Source organism: Chlorocebus sabaeus, chromosome X, assembly GCF_047675955.1.
Source record: "Chlorocebus sabaeus isolate Y175 chromosome X, mChlSab1.0.hap1, whole genome shotgun sequence".
In the NCBI taxonomy this organism is placed as follows: Eukaryota; Metazoa; Chordata; class Mammalia; order Primates; family Cercopithecidae; genus Chlorocebus; species Chlorocebus sabaeus.
Window position 1 is genome coordinate 100056089 of NC_132933.1, and position 22612 is coordinate 100078700.

General features: G+C 48.3%; 1 protein-coding gene across 15 annotated transcripts; it reads left to right on the forward strand.

The window, feature by feature from the left end:
- The first annotated feature begins 545 nt into the window (after positions 1-545).
- On the forward strand, positions 546-15661 carry FAM156B (family with sequence similarity 156 member B). Of its 15 annotated transcripts, none has more exons than XM_073013669.1 (6): positions 547-808; positions 7622-7720; positions 8032-8105; positions 9131-9223; positions 9333-9529; positions 14221-15661. In XM_073013669.1, exons 5-6 carry the CDS (start codon positions 9464-9466, stop codon positions 14977-14979), a joined length of 825 nt encoding a protein of 274 aa, XP_072869770.1. In that variant the 5' UTR covers positions 547-808; positions 7622-7720; positions 8032-8105; positions 9131-9223; positions 9333-9463; the 3' UTR covers positions 14980-15661. The 15 variants fall into 15 exon arrangements, with proteins under 15 accessions (XP_072869779.1, XP_072869770.1, XP_072869774.1 ...); XM_073013672.1 differs by lacking the exon at positions 547-808 and adding an exon at positions 5562-5760; XM_073013671.1 differs by lacking the exon at positions 547-808 and adding an exon at positions 5873-5979.
- Positions 15662-22612: the final 6951 nt, after the last annotated feature.

Genomic DNA, 22612 nt, shown 5'->3' on the forward strand with positions numbered 1-22612 from the left:
AGACTGTAAATGTTTCTTATCAGACCTTAAAAGTTGCTGGACTCTTAGCTAATTCTCTCCTAGACCAGGAAAAAGACTTGGAAAGGGAAAGGGATTCTCTACAGAATGTAGACTTCCTCACAAGAGATAGTTTTGTAGGCCTATTTCAAAATGTGTCGAAGAAATATATTGTTGGGTGAAATACTTTGACTTCTTTCAGGGCCTATTTGTCATGTGATGCTATACTAGTCAGGCTGGAACTTGGTGTCTTATTGCCATAGTCTTAAGATCTCTGCCTTAACATAAATGCTGGTCAGTTGTGCCTGAATTCCATAGGGAGAGGCGTGTAATGACACATGTCTGACCCACCCTTCCCATCATGGCCTGCACTACTTTTTCAGGCTAGCTTTGGAGTAGCTTTGGCCAAGAGGGTCCATTCAGATGATTGGGGAGTGGGGCTTAGAATTTTATTTTTAGTTTACAAAAGTGACGGGGGCTGTGTTAAAAGGAAAAAAATATACAGATCATGGTACAGGGACTGGGAATAGGGGGAGGAACTGGGTGGGCTGTAGGTTAATTATAACACAGAGTGACCAGGGTAGGCTGGGTTGAGAAGGTGACAGTTTGACAGAGATGTGAAGGGGGAGGAGTCAGTCAAGTAGATATCTGTGGTGAAGGCCTTCCAGACAGAAGGAACAGTTGGAAAAAAGTCAGAGGCTGAGTCGGTCCGACACAGCACAGATGCCACAAGGACACCTGTGCACCGGCAGGAAGCTGAACAGAAGGCTGGAGGTGCCACGGTGACAGGGACTTGATCCTGTTGGGCCAGGTATGCTTCTGCTCTGCCAGTGACACGGAAAGGGACAACGAAGGGCCACAGATGCCAAAAGCATGTCTGTGCAGCCTGTAGAGTTCAGGCGACAGAGGGACCTGGGCAGGAGCAGTCAGAACCAGGATGACTTGGGCAATGAGCTAGGACAGGCAAGGGGGCTGGCGCAGCCCACCCCAACTTGACGTGCTAATCTGGGTGTTCATGTCCTTGTTGCCGTGGACATCTGTGTTGTAGCAACAGAACCACATCCTCGATTAGGAGGCTTGAACCCAGTCAACAATCCTCTTTCCCTATAGACCCTGGGGGAGGCCCACATGCACTTGCCCTAGGGTACTCTGAGAGTTTGGTGAACCCATCGCTGCTGTCCCACTGGGAGGTCACAGCCGAGCCTGATGGAGTAACACACTGGCCGAGACATATTTAAAAATTCTGGCAGGGTGCGGTGGCTCACGCCTGCAATCCCAGCAGTTTGGGAGGGTGAGGCAGGCAGATCACTTGAGGTCAGGAGTTCGAGAACAGCCTGACCAACATGGTGAAACACTGTCTCTACAAAAAATACAAAAAAATTTCCGGGTGCAGTGGCGTGCTGCTGTAATCCCAGCTACTTGGGATCTGAGGCAGGAGAATCGCTTGAACCCAGGAGGTGGAGATTGCAGTGAGCTGAGATTGTGCCACTGCACTCCAGCCTGGGCAATAGAGTGAGTCTCTGTCTCAAATAAATAAATGAATAAATAATTTTGTAGCCTCTTTTATTAGGAGTTCTGGAATTAGGGAAGAGAGGAAAGTTACAACCCTCCTCCCTGACTCCAGGGGAAGAGAATCTCATTGCACAGATGTCCTCTGTTCACTCGATTCTCCTGGAGCATTTCTAATGCACACAGAGCTGCTACAATCATAACCATTACTGACCAAGTACTCTGGGTGAAATTCCTTTATTAACCAAATAAACTCGTTCTGAGTGCTGACCGGACACTCTGGGGACAGGGGGATGCTTTCGACTGTATCCTTGCTGGCAGATGACCCCCACACTGGGGTGGGGATGGTAAGGAGAGTCATGGCAGAATTCAACCCACAGTCTCCTAGGAGCACACCTGTGTGCTACCCTCACCTGAGGGATGTGTGTGTGCAAGGGTTGGGTCAGGACAGACTCTTCAGAAGAGGGGAGGTTTTGCGGCAGGCACTTTGATTCTGCACAGCTTACAGTCCAGAGAGCCGAAGAACAGGAGGAACCAGATTCCCATTCTCAGCCTGTTGATTTCCACACCACATTTGGAGTCTGATCAACTCCACAGCTGTGCTGCAGCCACTAATGCTGCCTCTGCTCTGTTTGCCTCTAGATTCTTCTTATCTGTTAAATAAAGTGAGGCTGACGGAGACGTAATTTAGGGCAGGGGTGGATTGCAAGTGTCTCTGTGATAGGGCAAAGCGCCTCCTGGGGGAGAGCTAGAAGCTAAACTCGACTGGTAGCTCTGAGGCAAGGGACTCCAGGGCAGCTCCTGTGGACTGTGTTAGAACTTTTCAGGGTGGCTTTGCCCTGCCAGGGGCCTGGATCTCACAGGTGGACATAGTGTTGGGACCAGGCTTACTGTCCCATCACGGAATAATATCTGCAGCTCAGCAAGGGGAGCATAAGCAAAGTACGTTGTCGTGAGTTTAAAGATGCCTGGCTTTGGAGTCTGACACAGCCCGCATGTGAGTCCCAGATCCAGCCTTTTCTGCCTCAGTGCCCTGACCTCTTTCAACTTGGTCCCTTATCCGTAGATGGGAGTTTAATACTTACCTCTCTGGGTCTTTGGGAAATCAACACTGTACGTGAGTAGCACACAATAGGTCCTCAACAGCCAGGCTCCAGGAAGAGCCATTCACACTGTGCCATGTTAGGGGTACATCAGTGTGCAGGCCAGCGTGCTGGGACAGTGGGAGTCCAGTCTACCCTCCAGGCAGGCTTGGGGCTTGGGCTGATGGTGGCAGGACCAGGGCCATTCCCATCTTTTCTCTTTCATTGTCCACATGTCCAAAGCAGACACTTCTGTTCATATTCAGGTGTGCAATGCTAGGAGCTGAAATAACAGGCTGTAGTGAATGAAGCTAAGCCTCACAGTTCACTCTATGGCTGGAAGAACTAGCTGTGAAGCAGGTCCTCAGCCCACATCACTTCATGGTGCTGAACCTGGGACTACAATTCCAAACTCCACATTCACACCTGATGAGTCTATAAGAATGAAGGAGAGATCTATGTTGTGTATCTTTATTATTTTTTATGTTTTTATTGTATATATACAATATATTTATGTGTGTATTTATATAACATGTTGTTATACACACACAGTGAAGGTTGCTATAGTCAGGCAAATGAACCTGTCACCTTCCTCAGTTATCTTCCTGCATCCTAGTCTTTGCAAGTAAACTTTTCCCAAAATCCCTACTCTCAGGTGACATTCCAACTGGTTGGCCCATTGGGGGAATTTTCATGAATCCCCATCATGTGCTATTGAGTAAAAATATCAAACCCACTAAGCATGCCTTTTGATTACGTGCTCCTTAGGCAAAATATAATTTGCTCTCCTTCACTTGAGAGCTGAAGGTAAGGAGGAATCAGGCAGCGGGTGATGGAGCAAGTGCAGGCCAGACAGAGGGAAGGGCGGGTGTGAGGCGGCGGACATGAGAGACAGCGAGAAAGTGAGCATGCATGCTAGAAAGAGAGAGGCCTGGTGGTAGCCGGGGCCTGATATCCCTAATCCAGGAGGCTGGACTTTATCCTAAGGGCAGCAGGCAGCCCTAATAGAATTTGAAAAGGTTTGGCATGACCAGATTAGCAGTTAAGAAAGGTGCCCCACTCACTGCGACAGAGAATGGGTGGGAAGGGGTCAAGACTGGCAGCAAGATGAGCTATGAATTGGTGGTGGTCCTCAAGGAGGGAGATGAGGGTGACTGAACTAGGGAACTTACTGTGGTGATGGAGAGGAGTCAGTGTCAAGGTCTCACTTAGAAAAACTTGGGAGGTCGAACTGGCCAGGCTTGGTCAACTGTGGGGGTGGTGAGAGGCAGCAATCAAAGATGGCTTTCAAGGTCTTTGGCCCAAGCTGCTGGGTAGAGGGTGGTGCCTGTCACTGAGTCAGGCAGCACAGGAGAGTGGGGATGGGTGGGTTCACTTTGGGACATGCTGAGTAGTACTTGCTATGGGACTCAACGACTTATGACTTGAATGACTTCGCAGAGCTTACCTAACCTCCCTGTGCTTACCGTGCCTCATCTGTAATAGGAGAATAAGAATAACTAGAAAAAATGACTAATTTGTTTCATTTGTTGAGTCTAGGAGAAGGTTCTCCTTTTATACTGCAGTGGTATTTTCTTGTCAGGTCTTCCCAAGTAAAATGGGAACGTCTCGACTTGCCCATACAGTGGCTGCTTGATCTTACCTGTCTGCTTTGGGCATCATCACCATTCAGCATGTATTGCCAATACTAAAAAAAAGTAAATACATAAATTCAAAGTAACAGGTGTCTATTATCACGTGTGTGCTGTAATAGCCCATCAGCCTGTCCCTCAGACAAATAAACTCTCCCTTCAAATCTTCTAAACTTCCTCTTGAAGCCCACCTCTCCCTCCAGGGGCTGGGTAGGGCCTTTGGGACCCAGGATCTCTAACACTCTCTTCTCTGGGGAGCCATCTCCAACTGCTGAGGATACTGGATGGGAGGAGGTGAGTCCAACGGGCCTGTGGGGTTGTCAGTTGGCGGAAGAAATCTGTAGATTCAGGGAGAGAATCGAGCCACACGTGCGGATTTGGAAATGACAGTGTATGGCTGCACAGCATGAAGAGGATGAAGTCACAGACACCTGGATTTAAATCAAGACTCCACCATTTATTTCTTGTATGACTTTGGGGAGGTTGCTTAACCTCTTTGTGGCTCAGTTACTTCATCTGTAAAATGAAATAATATTCTGGGATAATGATTCATGTTTCCTTCCTTCATAAACAGCTGTTCACGAGGTGGCTTCTTCCAGGGTTAAAAAGGAATCTACTATCCATGTATCTGCTAGGATAGACACTGTTGCGTGTCACCTGACTCCTGAAGTACGCCACGGTAAAGAAATCTCTGTACATTTTCGTGTTCTGGGAAGTCATTGACCACACGGGACCAATTATTCTCCATGAGACTTAGATAAGGGATGCTGTCTGTCCACTCTGTGCCATGACTCTCAGAGAGCAGATCCCACCAGTCCTTGTTCTTTTGTCTCATGAATAATTCACTTGGACGGGAAGTCTGTCCTCCTAGAAGTAGCTAGGCACAGAGAGAAACATTCCCTGTTAAGCTGGCTGAGACTTCCGCTGATTACAACAAAAACCCTGCCCCATAAATATTCCCACTAAAACAGGTCTACTCCTTCCTATGAAAGTAAAAGACACCCCGCCCCGCCCCGGTTACCCCGACAGTGTGATTTCCACTTCTGGGGCGCTCTCCCTAAGGCAGTAGCCTGAATAATTTCAATGTCTTGTATTGTTTGGTTTCTGTCTTTACCAAGGTGCATGTATCATTCATGCAAAAACAGTAAAAAAAAGAAAAAAAAAAAAAGAAAAGAAACAGCAGGTGTCGGTTCTCAGGGGCTCGCCCTAGCTCAAAACTCTCAGCCAATCACAGGAGAAGTCGGCCTCCTCCCAACCCTCCAGCCCAGTTCCCACATTCCTCGCCCTTGAAGTCACGTCCGCTACAGGGAGTCTCTTCCCATGGCCTCCGGAAGCATTCGGCCCGTCCACGAGCCACGCTTCAGAGAGGGCCGCTCCGGGAACGCCGCCGCGCACCTCCGGAAGGAATGACCTATTCCCGCCTTCTCCCCCGCAGCCCACCCGAGCGGCGTGGGTGGCAAGAAGCCACCCAACCGCTCTCGCGCAGACACCCACTCGCTCCCTCTCCCGGCTCGCTGGCGGTCCGCGGCAGCCAATCAAAGGTCCAGTTTCTCAGCGGCGTCGCATCCTTGTGACGTTAGCACATCCTCTCCAACGCCCCCTTCCGCGTTGCGGCACGTCTAGCCCGCCGGAGGGCGGCTCCTCTCGATGGTCTTAACCCTTCAATTACTAGCGGGCGGCGCTGCGTTTCCAGGGCGGAGGAAACGAGGCGCCGCGCTGGCGCCTGGACGGCGGGAAGCGGCTCCGGAGCGAGAACGCGCGTGAGAGAGCCCGAGAGAGACAGAGAGCGAGCGAGCGCGCGGGAGAGACTGAGGGCGCGGGGTGGGAGAGAGACTTCCAGAGAGACAGAGCGAGAGGCCGAGACTGAGACTGTCCCTAGCACAGGCCAGGATGTCTTGGGATTCGAATCCCTGGGTTGGGCCGGCCGGGAGCGGGGATTTCGAAGGAAGCGGGTGATTTTCCCCGTCGTCCATATCTCCCCGATGTGGGAATGGCGGTCGTGCACTCTGGGGGTGGCGTCGTTCTCTTTCCCTGCTTGGGGGTGGCCTTTTTCAGCGGAGAAAGAGGATTCCGCGGGCATTCGTAGCCGGCGGGACTACACTTGGGCTAGGATCAGTGTTCAGCGGGTTCAGAAATCACCGTGTCCTTGGCATCACCTCCCTCCCCACCTCCTCTCCCACCGCACAGCAGGAGACGGAGACTCGAGGGTTTTCAAGGAGGACTGTATTGCCCCTATTGAAACACACCGTCCGACAAACCCTTTCTCCGACGTGTGACAGAGGGACGGTTGTAACGTGAAATATGACTAGACATGCGTTTAATGGGCGCTGTGATTGCTGCATTCGTGCGCAATGAATGGTCCAGGCCATTTGTGTCCAGTAGCCGCACAAGCTGCAGGGTCTCATGTTTGGAGAAGGAGGGCCTCTCCGCCGTCCACCTTGCTGGAGTACAGGCGACCCTGGGCGGTAACCCTCTGCGCCATCAGAAATGTGGTGCTCTGAGTAGCCACAGATTTCCATCTGCATCTCCAATACCATTTCCCTCTACTGACGTATCCCTGTTGGGTGCGTTGGATTTGTGCGTGGGTGTGAGGGTAGTTTGGTGTGTTTGCTCGCAAAAGGAAAAGCGAATGGCCTTGCTGGCTGAGCTTATTAGGGCGCTAGCAGTGGAGAGAGAAAGGACTACTGTATTCTTAGGAGCAGAATCTCAACAACTCCCTGTAAAACGGGCAGTGTGTCTTAACCTGGAATGCTTTGGCATTTAATAAAATTTCCCGTGAATACTTTTCATAGGGAAGCAGTTTTTACTGTTTCTGGTTGGACAGTGGTTACATTTCAAATCGTAGTTCAGAATTTGTGAAATACCCAAATTAAATCTCTACATGGCAGTAATCCATTTCCTTTCCTTAGTGTGTGGTTGCAAGATTAATTTGAGATAAGTGTTCACTTCTGGGCTGGGCATTCGTGCCTGGCAGGGGAAACTTAGGTTCTTTAAGGGAAGGGCCTGATGTGCTAAAATGAAATCTACACCATATTTAGCCGCTTATGAGAATATGAAGGTAAGGAGAGCCGCAGGTAAGTAGATGTCAGTTAATGCGAATTAAAATGGGTGACAATATAAAGAGAGATTGGTGTCACAAATAGTGAAGTGACTTGTATTTCAGCAGACCTCAGTGAGAAATGGTCACCACCACTCCCTAGGTGTGTGACCTTGAGTGAGTTGCTTAACCTCTGATCCTGTTACCTCATCTGCAACTGGGGATGATAATATATATCATAGCATGCCCTGGGAGAAGCTGTTCCTGACCACCTGGGCTATGGTGGTTTTGACTTCCTCTGTGTCAGAAGTACCCCCGTCTCATGCCTGCCATAGTTGTCTTTTTATTTTGTTTTGTGATTTCAGATGGTCTCACTCTGTCACCCTGGCTGGACTGCATTGGCCTCAACCTCCTGAGTTCAAGTGATCGGCCCACCTCAGTCTTCCTAGTAGCTGGGACCATAGGTGTGCAGCATCATGCCTGGCTAATTTTTAGAATACTTTTGTGGAGATGGTGGTCTCGCCCTGTTGCTCAGGCTGACCTCAAACTCCTGGGCTGAAGCAGTCCTCCCACCTCAGCCTCCCAAAGTGCTTGGATTAGAGGCGTGAGCCACCATTCCTGGCTCCTTGAACAATATTTTATTCCTCAGATTGAGATGTGTCCTTGGGATGGGGCTGCATTTGATAATTCACTGAAGGTATCACTGAATGGAGTGGACCCTCAGTAAATACCTGGAGGAATGTGACCTGGCCAGTGAGGTTATTTTCTTTTGTAGGTGAAAGGTGTAACAGTCACTCGGCCTACACCCACAGTATCGACCTTGTGAACCCAGCGACCTGACTGCCTTAGGTGAGTCTAGGTAAGCTCCATTCTCGCCAGAGCTGACTTGCTGCTTGTCTTCTCTTGCTGCTCTGGCCACTCCTCTTGGTCCCTCCCCTGTGCCCCTCCCTGGACTCCCTGTTGTACTCCTGCTGCTTTTCTGTGTACTCATCTGCTGGGAGACCCCTGATGCCAGCACCACGCTTCCCTGCCGTCTTCACTTTCTTCTTTGTTTCTTAAAAATGGGCATTGCTGGCTTTACTGACTACCTGTTCTTTTGTTACAAAGCTGCTAAGAATTGTATCTCCTCCACTCCAGACCCAGTAGGATAGAGATAATCTGTGTAGGCATAAAAAATATAGAACGTCTGCAAGTTGTGTGTAGGACACTCTTTCCTCAACCTGTGTGGCGTTGCGTGGCTAGGAGTTAGATTCCTTTGCCATGACATGGTGCAAGACTAGGAGCACAGTTTTCAGCACCCAGAGAACTTGCACAGATCTTAGTCATTTTGCTGTAGGATTTTGCCACTTCTAGAAAAAAGTCCTTGCGGCCGGGCGTGGTGGCTCATGCCTGTAATCTCAGCACTTTGGGAAGCCGATGTGCGCAGATCACAGGGTCAGGAGTTCGAGACCAGCCTGGCCAACATGGTGAAACCCCGTGTCTACTAAAAATACAAATATGAGCCGGGTGTGGTGGTGGGTGCCTGTAATCCCAGCTAAACCGGAGGCTGAGGCAGGAGAATTGCTTTAAACTGGGAGACGGAGGTTGCAGTGAGCCAAGATCATGACACTGAACTCCAGCCTGGGCAACCCAGTGAGACTCTGTCTCAAAAAAAAAAAAAAAAAAAGTCCATATTTAATTGGGATTATTAAATGAAATCCGTGTCTTTAAACTGAAATAAGTGCATTTTATTATCTCATATTATTGAGGAAGACTGAAAAAAACATCACATGGGATTGGCTTAATTTTGAAAAGAAACACAAAGCTCTTCCTGGCGCTCATCTTCAGGGCATAGTCTAGATTTGCTTGCTTAGCTGTTCTCTTATTCTGCACAGGAGAATTGAGGTGAATGAGAGTGGGGAGTGAGAGAGGTACGTTCGGTGCAGCATTTCTGGCATGGGAACAGAACTGGCCAGGAGAAGGTGACGGTAAGGAGTAGCAGCATTGCACCCGATCCCCGGGCAGCTGTGGACACGCAGGCCAGCCCCTAGGACTCTACTGTCTGAACTTTTCCCTCAGGATTACTTTCTCGTTTAGGTGTCAGGGGAGGCTGAACACCCAGAGACACAATGCCACCAAGGGTGTGTGCATCTGCAGTCAGGGAGACCTGGGAAGGAATTCTGTCCCTGAGTGGTTGTGTGATCTGAGGGAAGTTACTTGACCTCTCCATGCAGGAATTTCTGCCTTTGCAACATGGGAAAATATGGATCTGCAGGGTTGACTTGACATACTCGGTGAGATGTTTATCACGGGTCCCACATCCTCCTTGTTTCATTTGATATTTGTAAATGTCCACTGGGCTCAAGGCTCTATGATGGGTGAACAAGACAAAGTCCCCGTCTTCTCTCAGCCCCTGGGCTAGTGGGTTGACAGAGAAATAACCATCTGTTGACAGCTGAGTGGAATTGGGGCTGGGACAGGGGAAATACAGGGCATTTTAGGAGCTTGAAGAAGGCCTCCTGGGGGAAATGCTGTCTCAGCTGAGTCCTGCAGGATGAATTAGAGGTAAAAGTCTTGCCAGGAGCCATTGCAGTCCCCAACTGTCCATCGTCATCCCATTCTACCTGCTGAGGTGGTGAGTTGCCTTTCTGATCAGGCCTGACTGATGAGGGATTTTTCTTTACTCACAGCTGAAAGAGACGTCTTGATCTGGTGACATTGTGGGAATGTTTTTTGAGGGCCCAATAGAGTGTAGTGGTTAGGGACACTAGCTCTGATTCTAGGTAGGCTTCCAACCCAGTTCTCTCCATGGCAATCATATAACCTTGAGAAAATTGTCATCCTCACCTGTGAAGTGGGTTTTTATTTTTCATATTAACAATACCAAACTGAGAGGGGTGTGTTTGTGAGTATGTACGTGTGTGTTCAGTACATATTCGAACTGTTTCTGATATGGTTCTGTCTTTCTTACCCCAGTGTGTGCTGATAGCCACGATTTGGTGAATAAACATTCAGAGGACCAGTATCCTCTGAAGAAAACTGGTGAATTCTTGGTTTCCACGTTTGTCAAAAGAATAGAGCCTGGAAGGCTGATCTAAAGTTTCCATTTAGCATTTAATGTCAATTTTTGGTTGCATTCATCCAAGATGTATTTATCAAAACAATACAGAGAGATACCCTTACTGCAAAATATGCCATTGGGTTTTTTCACTTAACCTACAGCAAGATTGACTTTTTTCCCTCAGGAGTACAGTTCTGTGAGCTTTGACACAGGCATACTTTCTTGTCGCCACCACCACCACAGTCAGGATCCAGAACAGTCCCATCACCCCAGGGTGCTCCCAGGAACTGCCCCACTGCGGTTACCCCTTCTTCATCCATCATCCCTGGTGTAAAGTGATCTATTTCCTTCCCTCTAGGTTTGTCTTGGGGAGAGTGTTATGTCAATGGCACCAAACAGTTTGTGGCCTTGTGAGGCGGGCTTCCTTCTTTTGGCCCGACGAACATCTTGGATGAGTGTCAGATGCCTCTGTCATAGGCTGTTCTTTTTTCACGAAAGCAGTTTCGCTGTGTGAAAGACCACAGGTGTTCAGCCATCCTTCTACTGAATGACATTTTCCTCACTCCAGTGTGGGGCAGTTTTGTGTCGAGCTGCTTTTACAATTCAGTGCAGGCTTTTCTGTGAACCTAAGTTTTCGTTTCTCTAGGGTAGATACCAAGGAGTGGGATGGCTGGGTCCTATGGTCAACATCTGTTTGACTTACAAGAAACTGCCAAACTCCTTCTCAAAGTTGCTGTGCCATTTCGCCTTCCCAATTGCGAAGTGTGAGAGTTCCAGTCGCCCAACATGTTCTCCTTGCTTGGCCTTGCCAGTCTTCACAGTGTTAATTTGCATTCCCCTAATGCTGAATGATGTTAAATATGGTTTCTTGTGCTCCCGTTCAAGTTTTTCCCCCATTTTCTAGTGGGGTGTTGATTTTCTTATTGTGGAGTTTTGAAAATGCGCCATGTATTTTGGATATAAGATCTGTCAGGTCGGTGATTCTCAAACATTTCCTCCTAGTGGTGCAACTTCGATTTTCATTCTCTGAACACACTGGCTCTTACACAGCCAAAGTTGTGTTGTGTTGTGTTGTGTTGTGTTGTGTTGTGTTGTATTGTATTGTATTCTATTCTATTCTATTCTATTCTATTCTATTTATCTAGAGACAGGGGCTCGCTATGTCGCCCAGACTGGAGGGCAGTGGCTCGATCTCGGCTCACTGCAAACTCTGCCTCCTGGGTCGAGCAATTTTCCTGCCTCAGCCTCCCCAGTAGCTGGGGACTACAGGCATGTGCCACCACGCCAGCTAATTTTTGTATTTTTTATTAGAGACGGGGTTTCACCATGTTGGCCAGGCTGGCCTCGAACAACTGAACTCAAGTGACCTGCCCACCTTGGCCTCCCAAAGTGTTGGGATTACAGGCAGGAGCCACCGCGCCCGGCCAGAGCCAGAGTTTTAAATTTTGCCAAACTCCTATTCATCCATCTTTCCTTTCCATGGATCATGCATCTCAGGTCACGTCCTAGCCTCCCTTCACAAAGATGTCTTCCTGCGGTTTCTCCCAAAAGTCTTAGTATTGAACTTCGGTTTGTAGGTCTCTGAACCCTTTTTCCTTAATTGCATGTAAAGGTTGAGGTTGAGGTGCATCTTTTTGCATAAGGATAGGCCACCTCATGCATTGAAAAGCTTATCCCTTCTCCATTGGATTCCCTCTCACACCCATGTCAAAACTTATTGGACACATTTCTATGGATGGATTGATTCATGGACTCTATTTTATTCCATGGATCTACTCGTCTACCCCTGTAAGCCAGCAATCTCGATTGTTACAGCTTTAGAGCAAATCTGAAAATCTGATAATATAATCTCTCTAAATCCCTTCTGCTTTTTGAAACATCAGATATTCTACGTGAATTGTAGAATCTGCTTGTTTATATATGCAAATGTCCCTCAAGGATTCTGATAGGCAGGGACTGCATTCATTCTCCAGATCAAATTGGGGACAATGGACTTTTAACCTTTTGGGGTCTTTAAATATGGGAACACATTGTTTCTCTCCATTTAACTAAATCATCTTTGATTTCTTCATTACCGTATAATAGTTTTGGGCATGCAGACCCCTTCCATGTATTTTCGCTCTATACATAACCATTTCGTTGTGTTTGTAGCTTTTGTAAAACAGTATTATTTCTTAAATTTAGGTTTCCAGTTACTCATAGGATTGTTTTCTGTGTGTTGAGTTTCTCTCCTGTATCGCTGCTAAGCTCTCATTAATGAGCAGTAAGCTCTTACTAGCTCTGAGAGTCTGGAGGAGATTCATTGGTTGTTTCATGTAGACGATCACAGGATATATGAAAAGGAGTACTTTGGTTTCTTGCTTTCTCCGATGTGTGCCATGACTCTTCTGGCATTATAGCACTGACTAGGCCTCCAGCGTGACGTTGAATAGCTGTGGTGAGAGTGGACGTCCTTGCCTGGTTCGCATCCTTAGGCAGAAAGCATCCAGTCGTTGACCATTAAGTGGCTTGTTTGTTGTAGGTTTGACTGTACACGCCCTTTTTCAGGTTGAAGAAGTTGTCTTGTGTTCCTAGTGTGCTACAGCTTTTATATCACCAGTGGACTTGGCATCTTATTGAATGGTTTTTCTGCGTAGCTTAATGTGATCCTGTCATTTTTGTTCTTCATCTTATCTCTCAATCTGTGGATTACATTGATTGATTTTCAGGTGTGGGAAGAACAACCCTTGCATTCCTGCTATAAAACCCACTTGATGGTGGCTTAGTATTCTTCTCACATACTGCTGAATTCCAATTACTAAGTTTTGTTGAATACTTTGGTGCCTGTATTAGGAAAGAATACTGGTCTGTCCTTTTCTTGGTATCCCTGCGGTGCTGGCCTCATAAAATCAGTGGGGCACGTTGCCTCTGCTTTGTTTCCTAGAAGAAGTTGGGTAAGTTGGTGATATTTGTTCATTAAACGTTTGGTAGAATTGGCCAGTGAAACTGTTGCGGCCCAGAGATCGTTTTGCAAATGTTTGCCTGTGAATTCGACTTCTTTAAAACATACAGGACTGTGACACAGTTCAGTGTTTGAAATCCATCCTGTGTGAGTTTCCATAGCCTGTGGTTTTCAAGTATGTGCTACATTTCCTCTGACCTGTGGAATATGAATCTGTAGAGTCGTGTGTGTTCTTACCATATTGACCCTTTTATGTTTTCTGGGTCTGGAGTGCAGTCTCTTCTTGCATTCCTGATAACTGGTAACTTGTTTCTTTGCCCTGTTTTTTCCCAGCCTGTCCTGCCACGGGTGTATCAATTTCATTGATCACTTCAAAGAACCAGCTTTTGGATTAATTGAATTCATCTATGTGTTTTTCTCTTTGAAGTCTCCCGGGGGTTTTTGCTTCTGTTATTTAGTAAAATAAATTCTTATCCACACTCGGAATTTGGAAACGATTTCCATAGGCATGAGCAGCCCTTTTGACTAGATGCAAACCCAGTGGTCGGGAAGGTGAACATACAAAAGGGTGTGTCCCCATGGTGCAAACGCTTACAGTTGAGTAAAAGTCTCCCTTGTGAATGGATGAAAAATGAACACTCATGGGCAGAGCATCTGTGAGTCACGCCTTGATTATTCTACCAATGATGCTTGGGAAGGGGTTAGAAAGTGTCAGCAGGGAATTGACATCGTCGAACTGCATCGCAGCCTTTTGCACTCCGTGTCACGTGGATGCATTAGTTGGTATCATTTCTAAATCCTTTATTAGATGGCATTAATATTCTAAGCTGGTGACATGTATGATCTCACGTCATCCTCAGAAGAAGCCTAGGACAGGGTCTCTGTATAATCTCCATTCTACACACAGGAAGTGGAGGGACAGAGGGGTTGAGTAAGATGAATAATCATGTGTTTTCTTCTGGTCTTATCACCTTGTGTTGCAGTCTGGGTTCTGCCCGCACACATTCCTCGCTACCTTCTTCGTGTCTGAGACCCTCCAGCTTCACCTCCTTTTCTGGACCCAAGGGCCTGGCAGGGCTTCCAGCTGGGACCACACCTCCATGGATCCACTCCAGAAACGGAATCCAGCATCACCTTCCAAATCTTCCCTGATGACAGCTGCAGAGACTTCCCAGGAAGATCCAGCGTCCTCTCAGCCTTCTCACTCAGAACAGCCGATGATGGGCCTCAGTAACCTGAGCCCCGATCCTGGCCCCAGCCAGGCTGTGCCTCTCCCAGAGGGGCTGCTCCACCAGCGGTACAGAGAGGAGAAGACGCTGGAAGAGCGGCAGTGGGAGAGGCTGGAGTTCCTTCAGAGGAAGAAAGCATTCCTGCGGCACGTGAGGAGGAGACACCGCGATCACATGGCCCCCTATGCTGTTGGGAGGGAAGCCAGAGTCTCCCCGTTAGGTGACCGAGGTCAGAATCGATTCCGATGTGAATGTCGATACTGCCAGAGCCACAGGCCAAATCTTTCTGGGATCCCTGGGGAGAGTAACAGGGCCCCACAACCCTCCTCCTGGGAGACGCTGGTGCAGGGCCTCAGTGGCTTGACCCTCAGCCTAGGCACCAACCAGCCCGGGCCTCTGCCCGAAGCAGCACTCCAACCACAGGAGACAGAGGAGAAGCGCCAGCGAGAGAGGCAGCAGGAGAGCAAAATAATGTTTCAGAGGCTGCTGAAGCAGTGGTTAGAGGAAAACTGAGACGTGCACCCACATGGGATGGAGACCCAAAGGGACTGCCGTGTTGGCAGCGCCTGGGTGTGGGCCCATTTTGGGGACCAGACACCAAGCTGTGGTTGGGATGAGCGCCAGGACCTGTGTGCCGGGACACGTGGGAATCCTCCCAGCATGATGCTTGACCGACCCCAGGAAGGTCCTCATCTTTCGTGCCTGTCATTCTCGGATGGCTGTGAGGCATTCCTTGGCAAGGGACGCTGCATACCAGCGGTCCTCGCTGCATCTCACGTGGCTCCCGTGATGCATGTTGTTGCTTTCCCACCCGGGATCTCCATCTCTCTTCCCTTCCTGCTGTCAGTAAGAGATCACATGTCTGTGTAGTGTGAATGCCTTGTCGCTGTCCTGTGCTTTTGCACCATTGAGTTGACTGCCTCTGAGAAGCAGCACTAGGCCTGTTGAAATGCAATGTGCTGCCCTGAGATCGTTTCAAGAATGGGCAGCTAAACGCAGTGTGGGAAAGGGATGTGGAATGAGAACTTGGCTGGTTCACCGCTGTACTGTTTGTGTAATCATTTATGTATGTGGTAAGCTACATGTATGTAAATATTGCAATACCCCTAACAGCCGAGTAGTATTCTCCCTTGCAGGAATTTCTGATGGGGTTCTTCATCATCAGTACCAAATAAATATATGTAGGAATGGAAAATGGGTGTAGAATTCAGGTTTGTTCCTCAGTATTGGTTTGTTTCTCATTAGATCTGAGCTGACTACCTTGAAATCTCCCCAAGCAGGGGATCCGGGTTTACTGAGGGAAGCTCTACGCTGTGGAGACTGGGAACGGGGGAGGGAGGGCACCAGAGAACAGCCCAGTCACTATTTGAGCCCTGCAGCTGGACCAGCATCCAGACCAGCGAGGCAGGGCCATGACTTTGAAGAGAGGTTTCCTGTGCACAGGAGACGTGGAAGCAGAGTCCACCACCCACGGTGAGAGCCCTGCGTGTTGGTGCTGGTGCCCTGGCTTAGGGGCTGCGGAGCCATTGCTTGTTGTGTGGTGGGCCCAGGTGGCTGAACCTGAGCAACAGTTTGCACCCGCTTTGTCAGAACCAGAGCATCCTTGGGTTCTTCCAACATCTTATTGGGATTTAGACATGTGTGTCTTTTAATTTCAGGAGGCACAAATGATTAAATCTCTCTCCTTTTCTTAACCTCTGCAGAATCCTGAGATGTGAACCCAGCCAGTACCCGTGTGACTCCTCTGAACTGAAAACAAATTCTGCTTTGTGTCAGTCTGTTTTAGGTAGTCCTCAGAGCTGTCTTGCTGCAAAAGTCTATGCGTCTCCTGCCGACAGAAGTGGCTTGAAAACAGGTAAGTGTCTTAGGTTCTGATGCTGAGATCTCATGAGAGAGTTGACAGTTGAACTGACCTAGCTCCAGGGGAGAAGGGAAAAAGCAGCAGGGCTATTCCTTCTTGAAACACAAAGGCCTAAATGCAGACCGGTGAATCTCGGAGGGCTTCATGGGGTTCGGGTTTCAAAAGGGTTCAAGGCGTTGCCCTTTGGCTGATGTTTCCTAGGGTTCTGACGGTATTTTCCCCATTTCTGTATGTCAGCTGCCTTCCTCCACTCCCACACACCCATCCTCTAGCAACATTTTCAGTTCCGCTTTATGAATTTGGAAGGCAGAACACCAAAGAGGGAACTAGGCCACGGTGGCACAGGCAGTAAGAGGTAGAACAAGCATCCGAACCAGCACCCGAACCTAGGCAGGCTGGGATCGGAGCTGACCCCCTTCAGCAGTTCACCTCTGTGAAGGCTGTGGGTGAAGTGCCTAGAGCCGGGCTTTGGTGCTCATTTCATAGCTGGTAGCACCAGGTCTTGGTGAGATCCATTGCTGAATCCTCCACACAGTGCCGTGGGCCAGGTACAATCATCCCCACCTTGCGGAGAGTTTGTGCAGGTCCTAAGGTGGTGGCCTGAGATGCATGCATTTGTCTGACTCCGCAGCCACTCAGATGCTCTCTGCAGACCTTCTGAGTCAGCCCAGTAAGCACACCAGGTCCGTGCTGCCAGTGACAGTCATCATTTCAGCAATCATCAGGGTTTCCATTTTCTCACCTTGCCTCTCTCCCTTCTGGGCTACGTCGACTGTCATGGTGGGGAGGTGAGGAGGAGTTGCAGAGGTAGCCCTGCTCCGGGGGATTGAGCGATTCATCAGGGAGAGAGAGCTGACCCCATCTTATTCTGTGTCCTTCCGCTATATCATGAAATACAACGGGCTGGGTGCTCTGGATTGGATATGGTGTGTTTATCCCCACCAAGAGTCAGGTTGAAGTTGAATCCCCAGTGCTGCAGTGTTGGGAGGTGGGTCCTAGGGGGAGGTGTTTGCGTCATGGCAGGGATCCCTCATGAATGATTCAGTGTCCTGTGATGCCATCCTGCTGGGCTGAGTTCTTACTCTCACAGGTATGAATTAGTTCGCGGGAGAGTGGATTGTTCACAAGATTCTGGCCTCCCTGGATTCTCCCTTCCTTCTTTCCAAGTGATCTCGTTGCACACGCCAGCTCCTCTTCCACTTTCCACCATGAGTTGAAGCAGCCCGAGGCCCTCACCAGATGCAGTTGCCCAAAAATGAATGTTTCAGCCAGCAGAATTGTGAGCCAGATAAACCAATTGTTTCTTTTAATTTAAAAGGTGTATTTATATGAATTGTTTTTAGAGACAGGGTGATGCTCTGTTGCCGACGAGAGTGGAGTGGCGCGATCATGGCTCGCTACAGCCTTGAACTCAGGTGGGATCCTGCTACCTGAGCCTCCCAAGTAGCTAAAGGATGTACTGCCATGCCAGGCTAATCTTTAAATGTTCTGTAGAGATAGTGTCTGGCCGTGTTGCCCAGGCAGATCTCGAACTTCAGGCCTGAAGTGATCCTCCCACCTTGGCCTCTCAGAGTCCTGGGATTAACAGGCACGAGCCACCGTGCCTGGCTTCCAGTTTTCTTTAGAAATGAGCCAGTCTCAGGTATTCTGTTATAGCAAAGTAAAATGAACCAAGACAGCTGGCAATTTGTAATGGAAACAAATTTATTTCTCATGACCCTGGATGCTGGGAAGTCCAAAACGAAGGTACCGGTATCTGGCATCTGGTGAGAGTCTTCTTGGTATTTCCTCACGTGGCAAAAGGTGGAAGGACAAGCCGGGAAGAATGTTATGTCCTCACATAGCAGACGTGGAAAAGAGCAAGCCGACTTCTGCAAGCTCTTTTCATAGCAGCATTCATTCACTCACGAGGGCTCTGCCGCGATGGCCTAAACACCTGCTGTTATTCCACACCTCCCAACACTGTTGCAGTGGGGATTAATTTCACTGTGAGTTTTGGAGGGAACACAAATATTGAAACGCTAGCAGGCACGCATTGTTGTGTCAGAGAACGGGTGTTTGATCCTGTGCGGTCCCAGTCCCAGGAGATGAAAGGAGTGAGAAGGATCTGAGTTGGACAAACCAGACATCAGGGGCTTGCTCAGGGAGGTCACAGATGCACAGTGCCACAGGGTCTCCAGGAACAGGCATGGGAAATGGGTGGGTGGCGGTAACTGAGGCACTCGGCACACCCTCCACATCCTCACTTCCAGGTCTTTGTCCCCGTACCTGCGTGTTGGGGGGTGGATGGGACTTGGGGGTCATATCTGAGACACCATACTATCCCAAGTTACAGACTAGGATGTGCAGTCCTGTGATGTCCACAGGTGTCCAGCATGCGACATTTTAGAGTAGAGACCAAACCAAAAGCACCAGCAGGCGAGAAAGATTGGGACAGGGAAAGGTGCAAATGCAGTGATCACGTGGGACATCGGAGTAGACCCAGAGAATGTAAGGAAATAGAAAGACTACATTAAAAATCTTCCCACTAGGGACAGTCTAGGTTCCAGTGCCTCGTTGGTGAAGTCTATCCAACATTTGCAAAATACATAATACCAGCCCTTCACAGATTCTTTCAGAATGTAGAGGAGGAGGGAACATTTCCCAACTCATCCTCTGAAAATTGTATTACCCTGCAACTAAAGGCAGACAGAGGCTGGGCGTGGTGGCTCACGCATGTAACCCCAACATGTTGGGAATCCGAGGCGGGCGGACCACCTGAGGTCAGGAGTTTGTGACCAGCCTGGCCAACATGGTGAAACCCCGACTCTACTAAAAATACAAAAATTAGCCGAGTATAGTGGTGGGCACCTGTATTCCCAGCTACTCGGGAGGCAGAGGCAGAGGCAGGAGAATTGCTTGAACCTGGGAGGCACAGGTTGCAGTGAGCCCAGATCGCACCACTGCACTCTAGCTTGGGCAACAGGTGAGATTTCTCTCAAAAACAATAATAATAATAATAATAATAATAGCAATGCCAGAGACAGCAGAAGAATACCATAAACCAATATCCATCATGAATATGCATGCGAAAATCCCCAAGAAAATATTAGCAAACCCCAATCCAGCGACACATACAGTGGGTTATGCAACATGACCACGTGACGTTTACTCTAGGAATGCATTCAAATGTCAGTTAAGGTAATCCACCCTGTTAATATAATAGAGGACAGGAACTATATCGTCATCTTCATAGACAGAGAAAAATATTTGACAGTATCTGATACCCATTAGTGATAAAACCGTGTCTGCACAAGGTATGTGCTCAGATGTTCACTGCAGCATTTTGCAGGAAGGCCCCAGAGTGGAAACAAGCCAAATGTCTACCAGTCAGTAAAGGGATAAAGAAGTGGTATATCCATACAGCCGAACGTTACTGAGCCATGACAAGGAACACGCTACTGATGCACGCTACAGCATGTTTGCGCCTCCAAGACGTTATGCTAACTGACAAATGTCAGACACAGAAGACCACTTACTGCACAAGTCAGTTTATAGGAAATGCCCAGAGAGGCAGCTCTACAGAGAGAGAAAGGAGCTTACTGGTTGCCTGGGCGGGCCTGGAGGTAAAGTAATGGGGATTGACTGCTGCTAGTGGGTACCAGGGATCTTTCTGGGGTGATGGAAGTATTCTGAAACTGGATGGTGGTGAGGGCTGCAAAACTCTGTACATTTACTTAATCTCTCTGTATTATTCCCTTTAGGTACGTGAAAGTTTGTGGCAAGCAAATTAAACCTTAGTGAAACCATTTAAAACATGTAGTGCAAACGTGACCGTAAGTCGTGGAGGAAAGGGTATGCAGTCATTTTTTCTACAACAGTAAGCAATATCCCCTTTCTTTTCCTATTCCACGTCCTGCCTACATGTCCTGCCTGGTCGCCCGGCTCCTCCACGTGCACGTGATGCTCCAGCCAGATAGACTGTGCACACCTGGGCAGAGGGAGTGCTGGTGAGTGCACATGTCTACGTGTGTGTCCGTGTACGGTGTGCGCACGTTCCTGGTTCCTGCGCAGGCAGCCTGTGGGTGCGTGCACTAGTGACTGTCAATCCTCTGTCTATGGGCAGGCTCCCATAATCCATGCTACATCCTGAATTCCACTGCCGGTTTTTCTGTTCACCAATCTCAAGGACCTGGCTTCAGTTTCCCTGGTAACCAACCTCAGCCCTTAGCTTCAACCTCTGAGCACAGGAAGACAGCCAGAGTGGGGAGGGGTGGTGTCTCACCCACAGGGCCCCTGCCGGAGCTGAGCACCCCAATGGGATGAGTGGCAGCACGGTTACCAAGACAACAGAACTCTCGACCCCTTTCCACCTGCAAGGCTCTTCTTTCTCCCTCTCCTGGGCCTGCCGAGTATCAGGCCAGAAAGGGAAAGCTGTGGCATAACCACCCTCCTGAGTCCTTGAAATTGCTCTGATGTGGCTGTAGAATAAATATGTCAAAAGATGCTCTTGAAGGAGAGGCAACCCCTACATTTTTTCCCAATTCATTAACTACAAACAAGGCTATGGAGTCCAAGGTTATATTTAAAACAACAGGGCAGGTGAAGGGCAGGTGAGCTTATGTCTCTCAACGTCAGCTGTGCATCAGGTCTCTCGTGGAGCATTTGTCCACGAGCGGATGCCGGACCCAGTCCCCAGAGAGTCTGACTTAGCGGGTGTGGAATGTGGCCCCAGCGTGAGTATCATTTTGTAACAACTCTTATGAAAGCCGAGGTGGCAGCTGCAGAAACGGAACCATCCTCGTAGGAAGTAAAGCATATCTGAAACACAAGGTCCCTCGTCAAAGGGAAAGCAGGATGTCTTTGTTCCCTGCTATGCTGGCAGTTTCTAGGGCTAATAGATTTCCCGGGCTAAGGAAAGGTCAAAAACATTCAAAGTAGCTTGAGTGCTTGTTTTACAGCTGACACTGTGCTCGCTTTCCTCTATAGTCCTGAAATCAAAATTTTCATGTTAACATGCTGCATTTGCCAATGAAATATATTGTTGTTTCTGGCGAGGGTCTCCTATGCTCGAGTTATTTTTTTTTTAACTTTCCACACATCCTCTTTATTATTATTGTTGTTATTATGTGTGTGTGAGATAAGAACACTTAGCCAAAGATCTACTCTTTTAGGAAATTTGAAGTATACAGTAGTGTTTTTAGCTGTAGGCATTATGCTATATAGTAGATCTCTAAAACTTCTTTATCTTGCATAACTGAAACTTTGCAACTTTGACCATCAACCCTCCACTCCCTGCCCCAACCGGCCCCTGGCAACCACCATTCTACTCTCTGTTTATATGAGTTTAATTATTTTACATTCCACATATAAGTGAGGTCGCACAGTATGTGTCTGGCATATTCACTTAGCATAATGTTCTCAAGGGCCATCCATGTTGTCACAAATGTCAGAATTTCCTTCTTTTTAAGGCTGAATAATATTCCATTGTATGTATATACCACATTTTCTTTATGCATCCATCAATGAACACTTAGGTTGTTTTTATATCCTGGTTATTACGAATAGTGCTGCAAAGAACATGGGGGAGTATCTGGACTATAAATACCCAGAGTGAGATTACTAGATCATATGGTAGTTATTTTCAAGGTGAGTAAAACACTGCATAGATACATTCACGAGACGTTGCACAATCATTCCTTGAACCTAGAGATGGCTCAGATTTGTATTAGCTGATGTGGATGAATCAGCTCCCAGGCTTGCTTATTAAGTGTGTTGAGATGCATTTTCACATTTTATTATAATTAGTGATATCAGATGAATCCTTCTGCTTGAAGGGCCATATAGGACCAGGAAATGTACGATGAAAAATACAATTCAGCAGTCCCTTGTTTCATGTGCACCCGTGGAGACCCACCTCCGCAAACTTCTGGTTTTTTTCTTCAGCTGTTTCTTCTGAATATTAACCTCTGTGTCTCTAAATGATGGGCTCCTACTGCTATGTCTCGATTTAGGGATTTGGAGGTTATCGGTTGAGTTCTCAGAGGAAATGAGCATTTCGGTCTCTGAGATACCTTACAGGGCCTGGGTCTGCTCTTTGGCCTTCCCTGTGGGGGCCACCCAAGCCCGGGCCTGGGCCTCCACTCGGATGCCTGTAGAGAGTCTCTGCCAATAAGAAGCCTTCATGGGAGACTCTTTGCTCATCTGTGGCAATGTGGAGGTCCTGGTTGGCTTTTTCCAGAGCCTTGCAGCAGCGTCACAGGGTGATCCTCAGCCAACCTGGCATTATTCCTAGGTTCTGGGGTT

What these genes read in the sequence shown, in the direction of transcription:
- FAM156B (XM_073013669.1), top strand. Translation starts at nt 9,464, where the DNA reads ATGCAGGAATTTCTGCCTTTGCAACATGGGAAAATATGGATCTGCAGG. An exon ending in GGGTTGACTTGACATACTCG is followed by an intron (nt 9,530 to 14,220) that starts GTGAGATGTTTA and finishes CTTGTGTTGCAG; the next exon opens with TCTGGGTTCTGCCCGCACAC.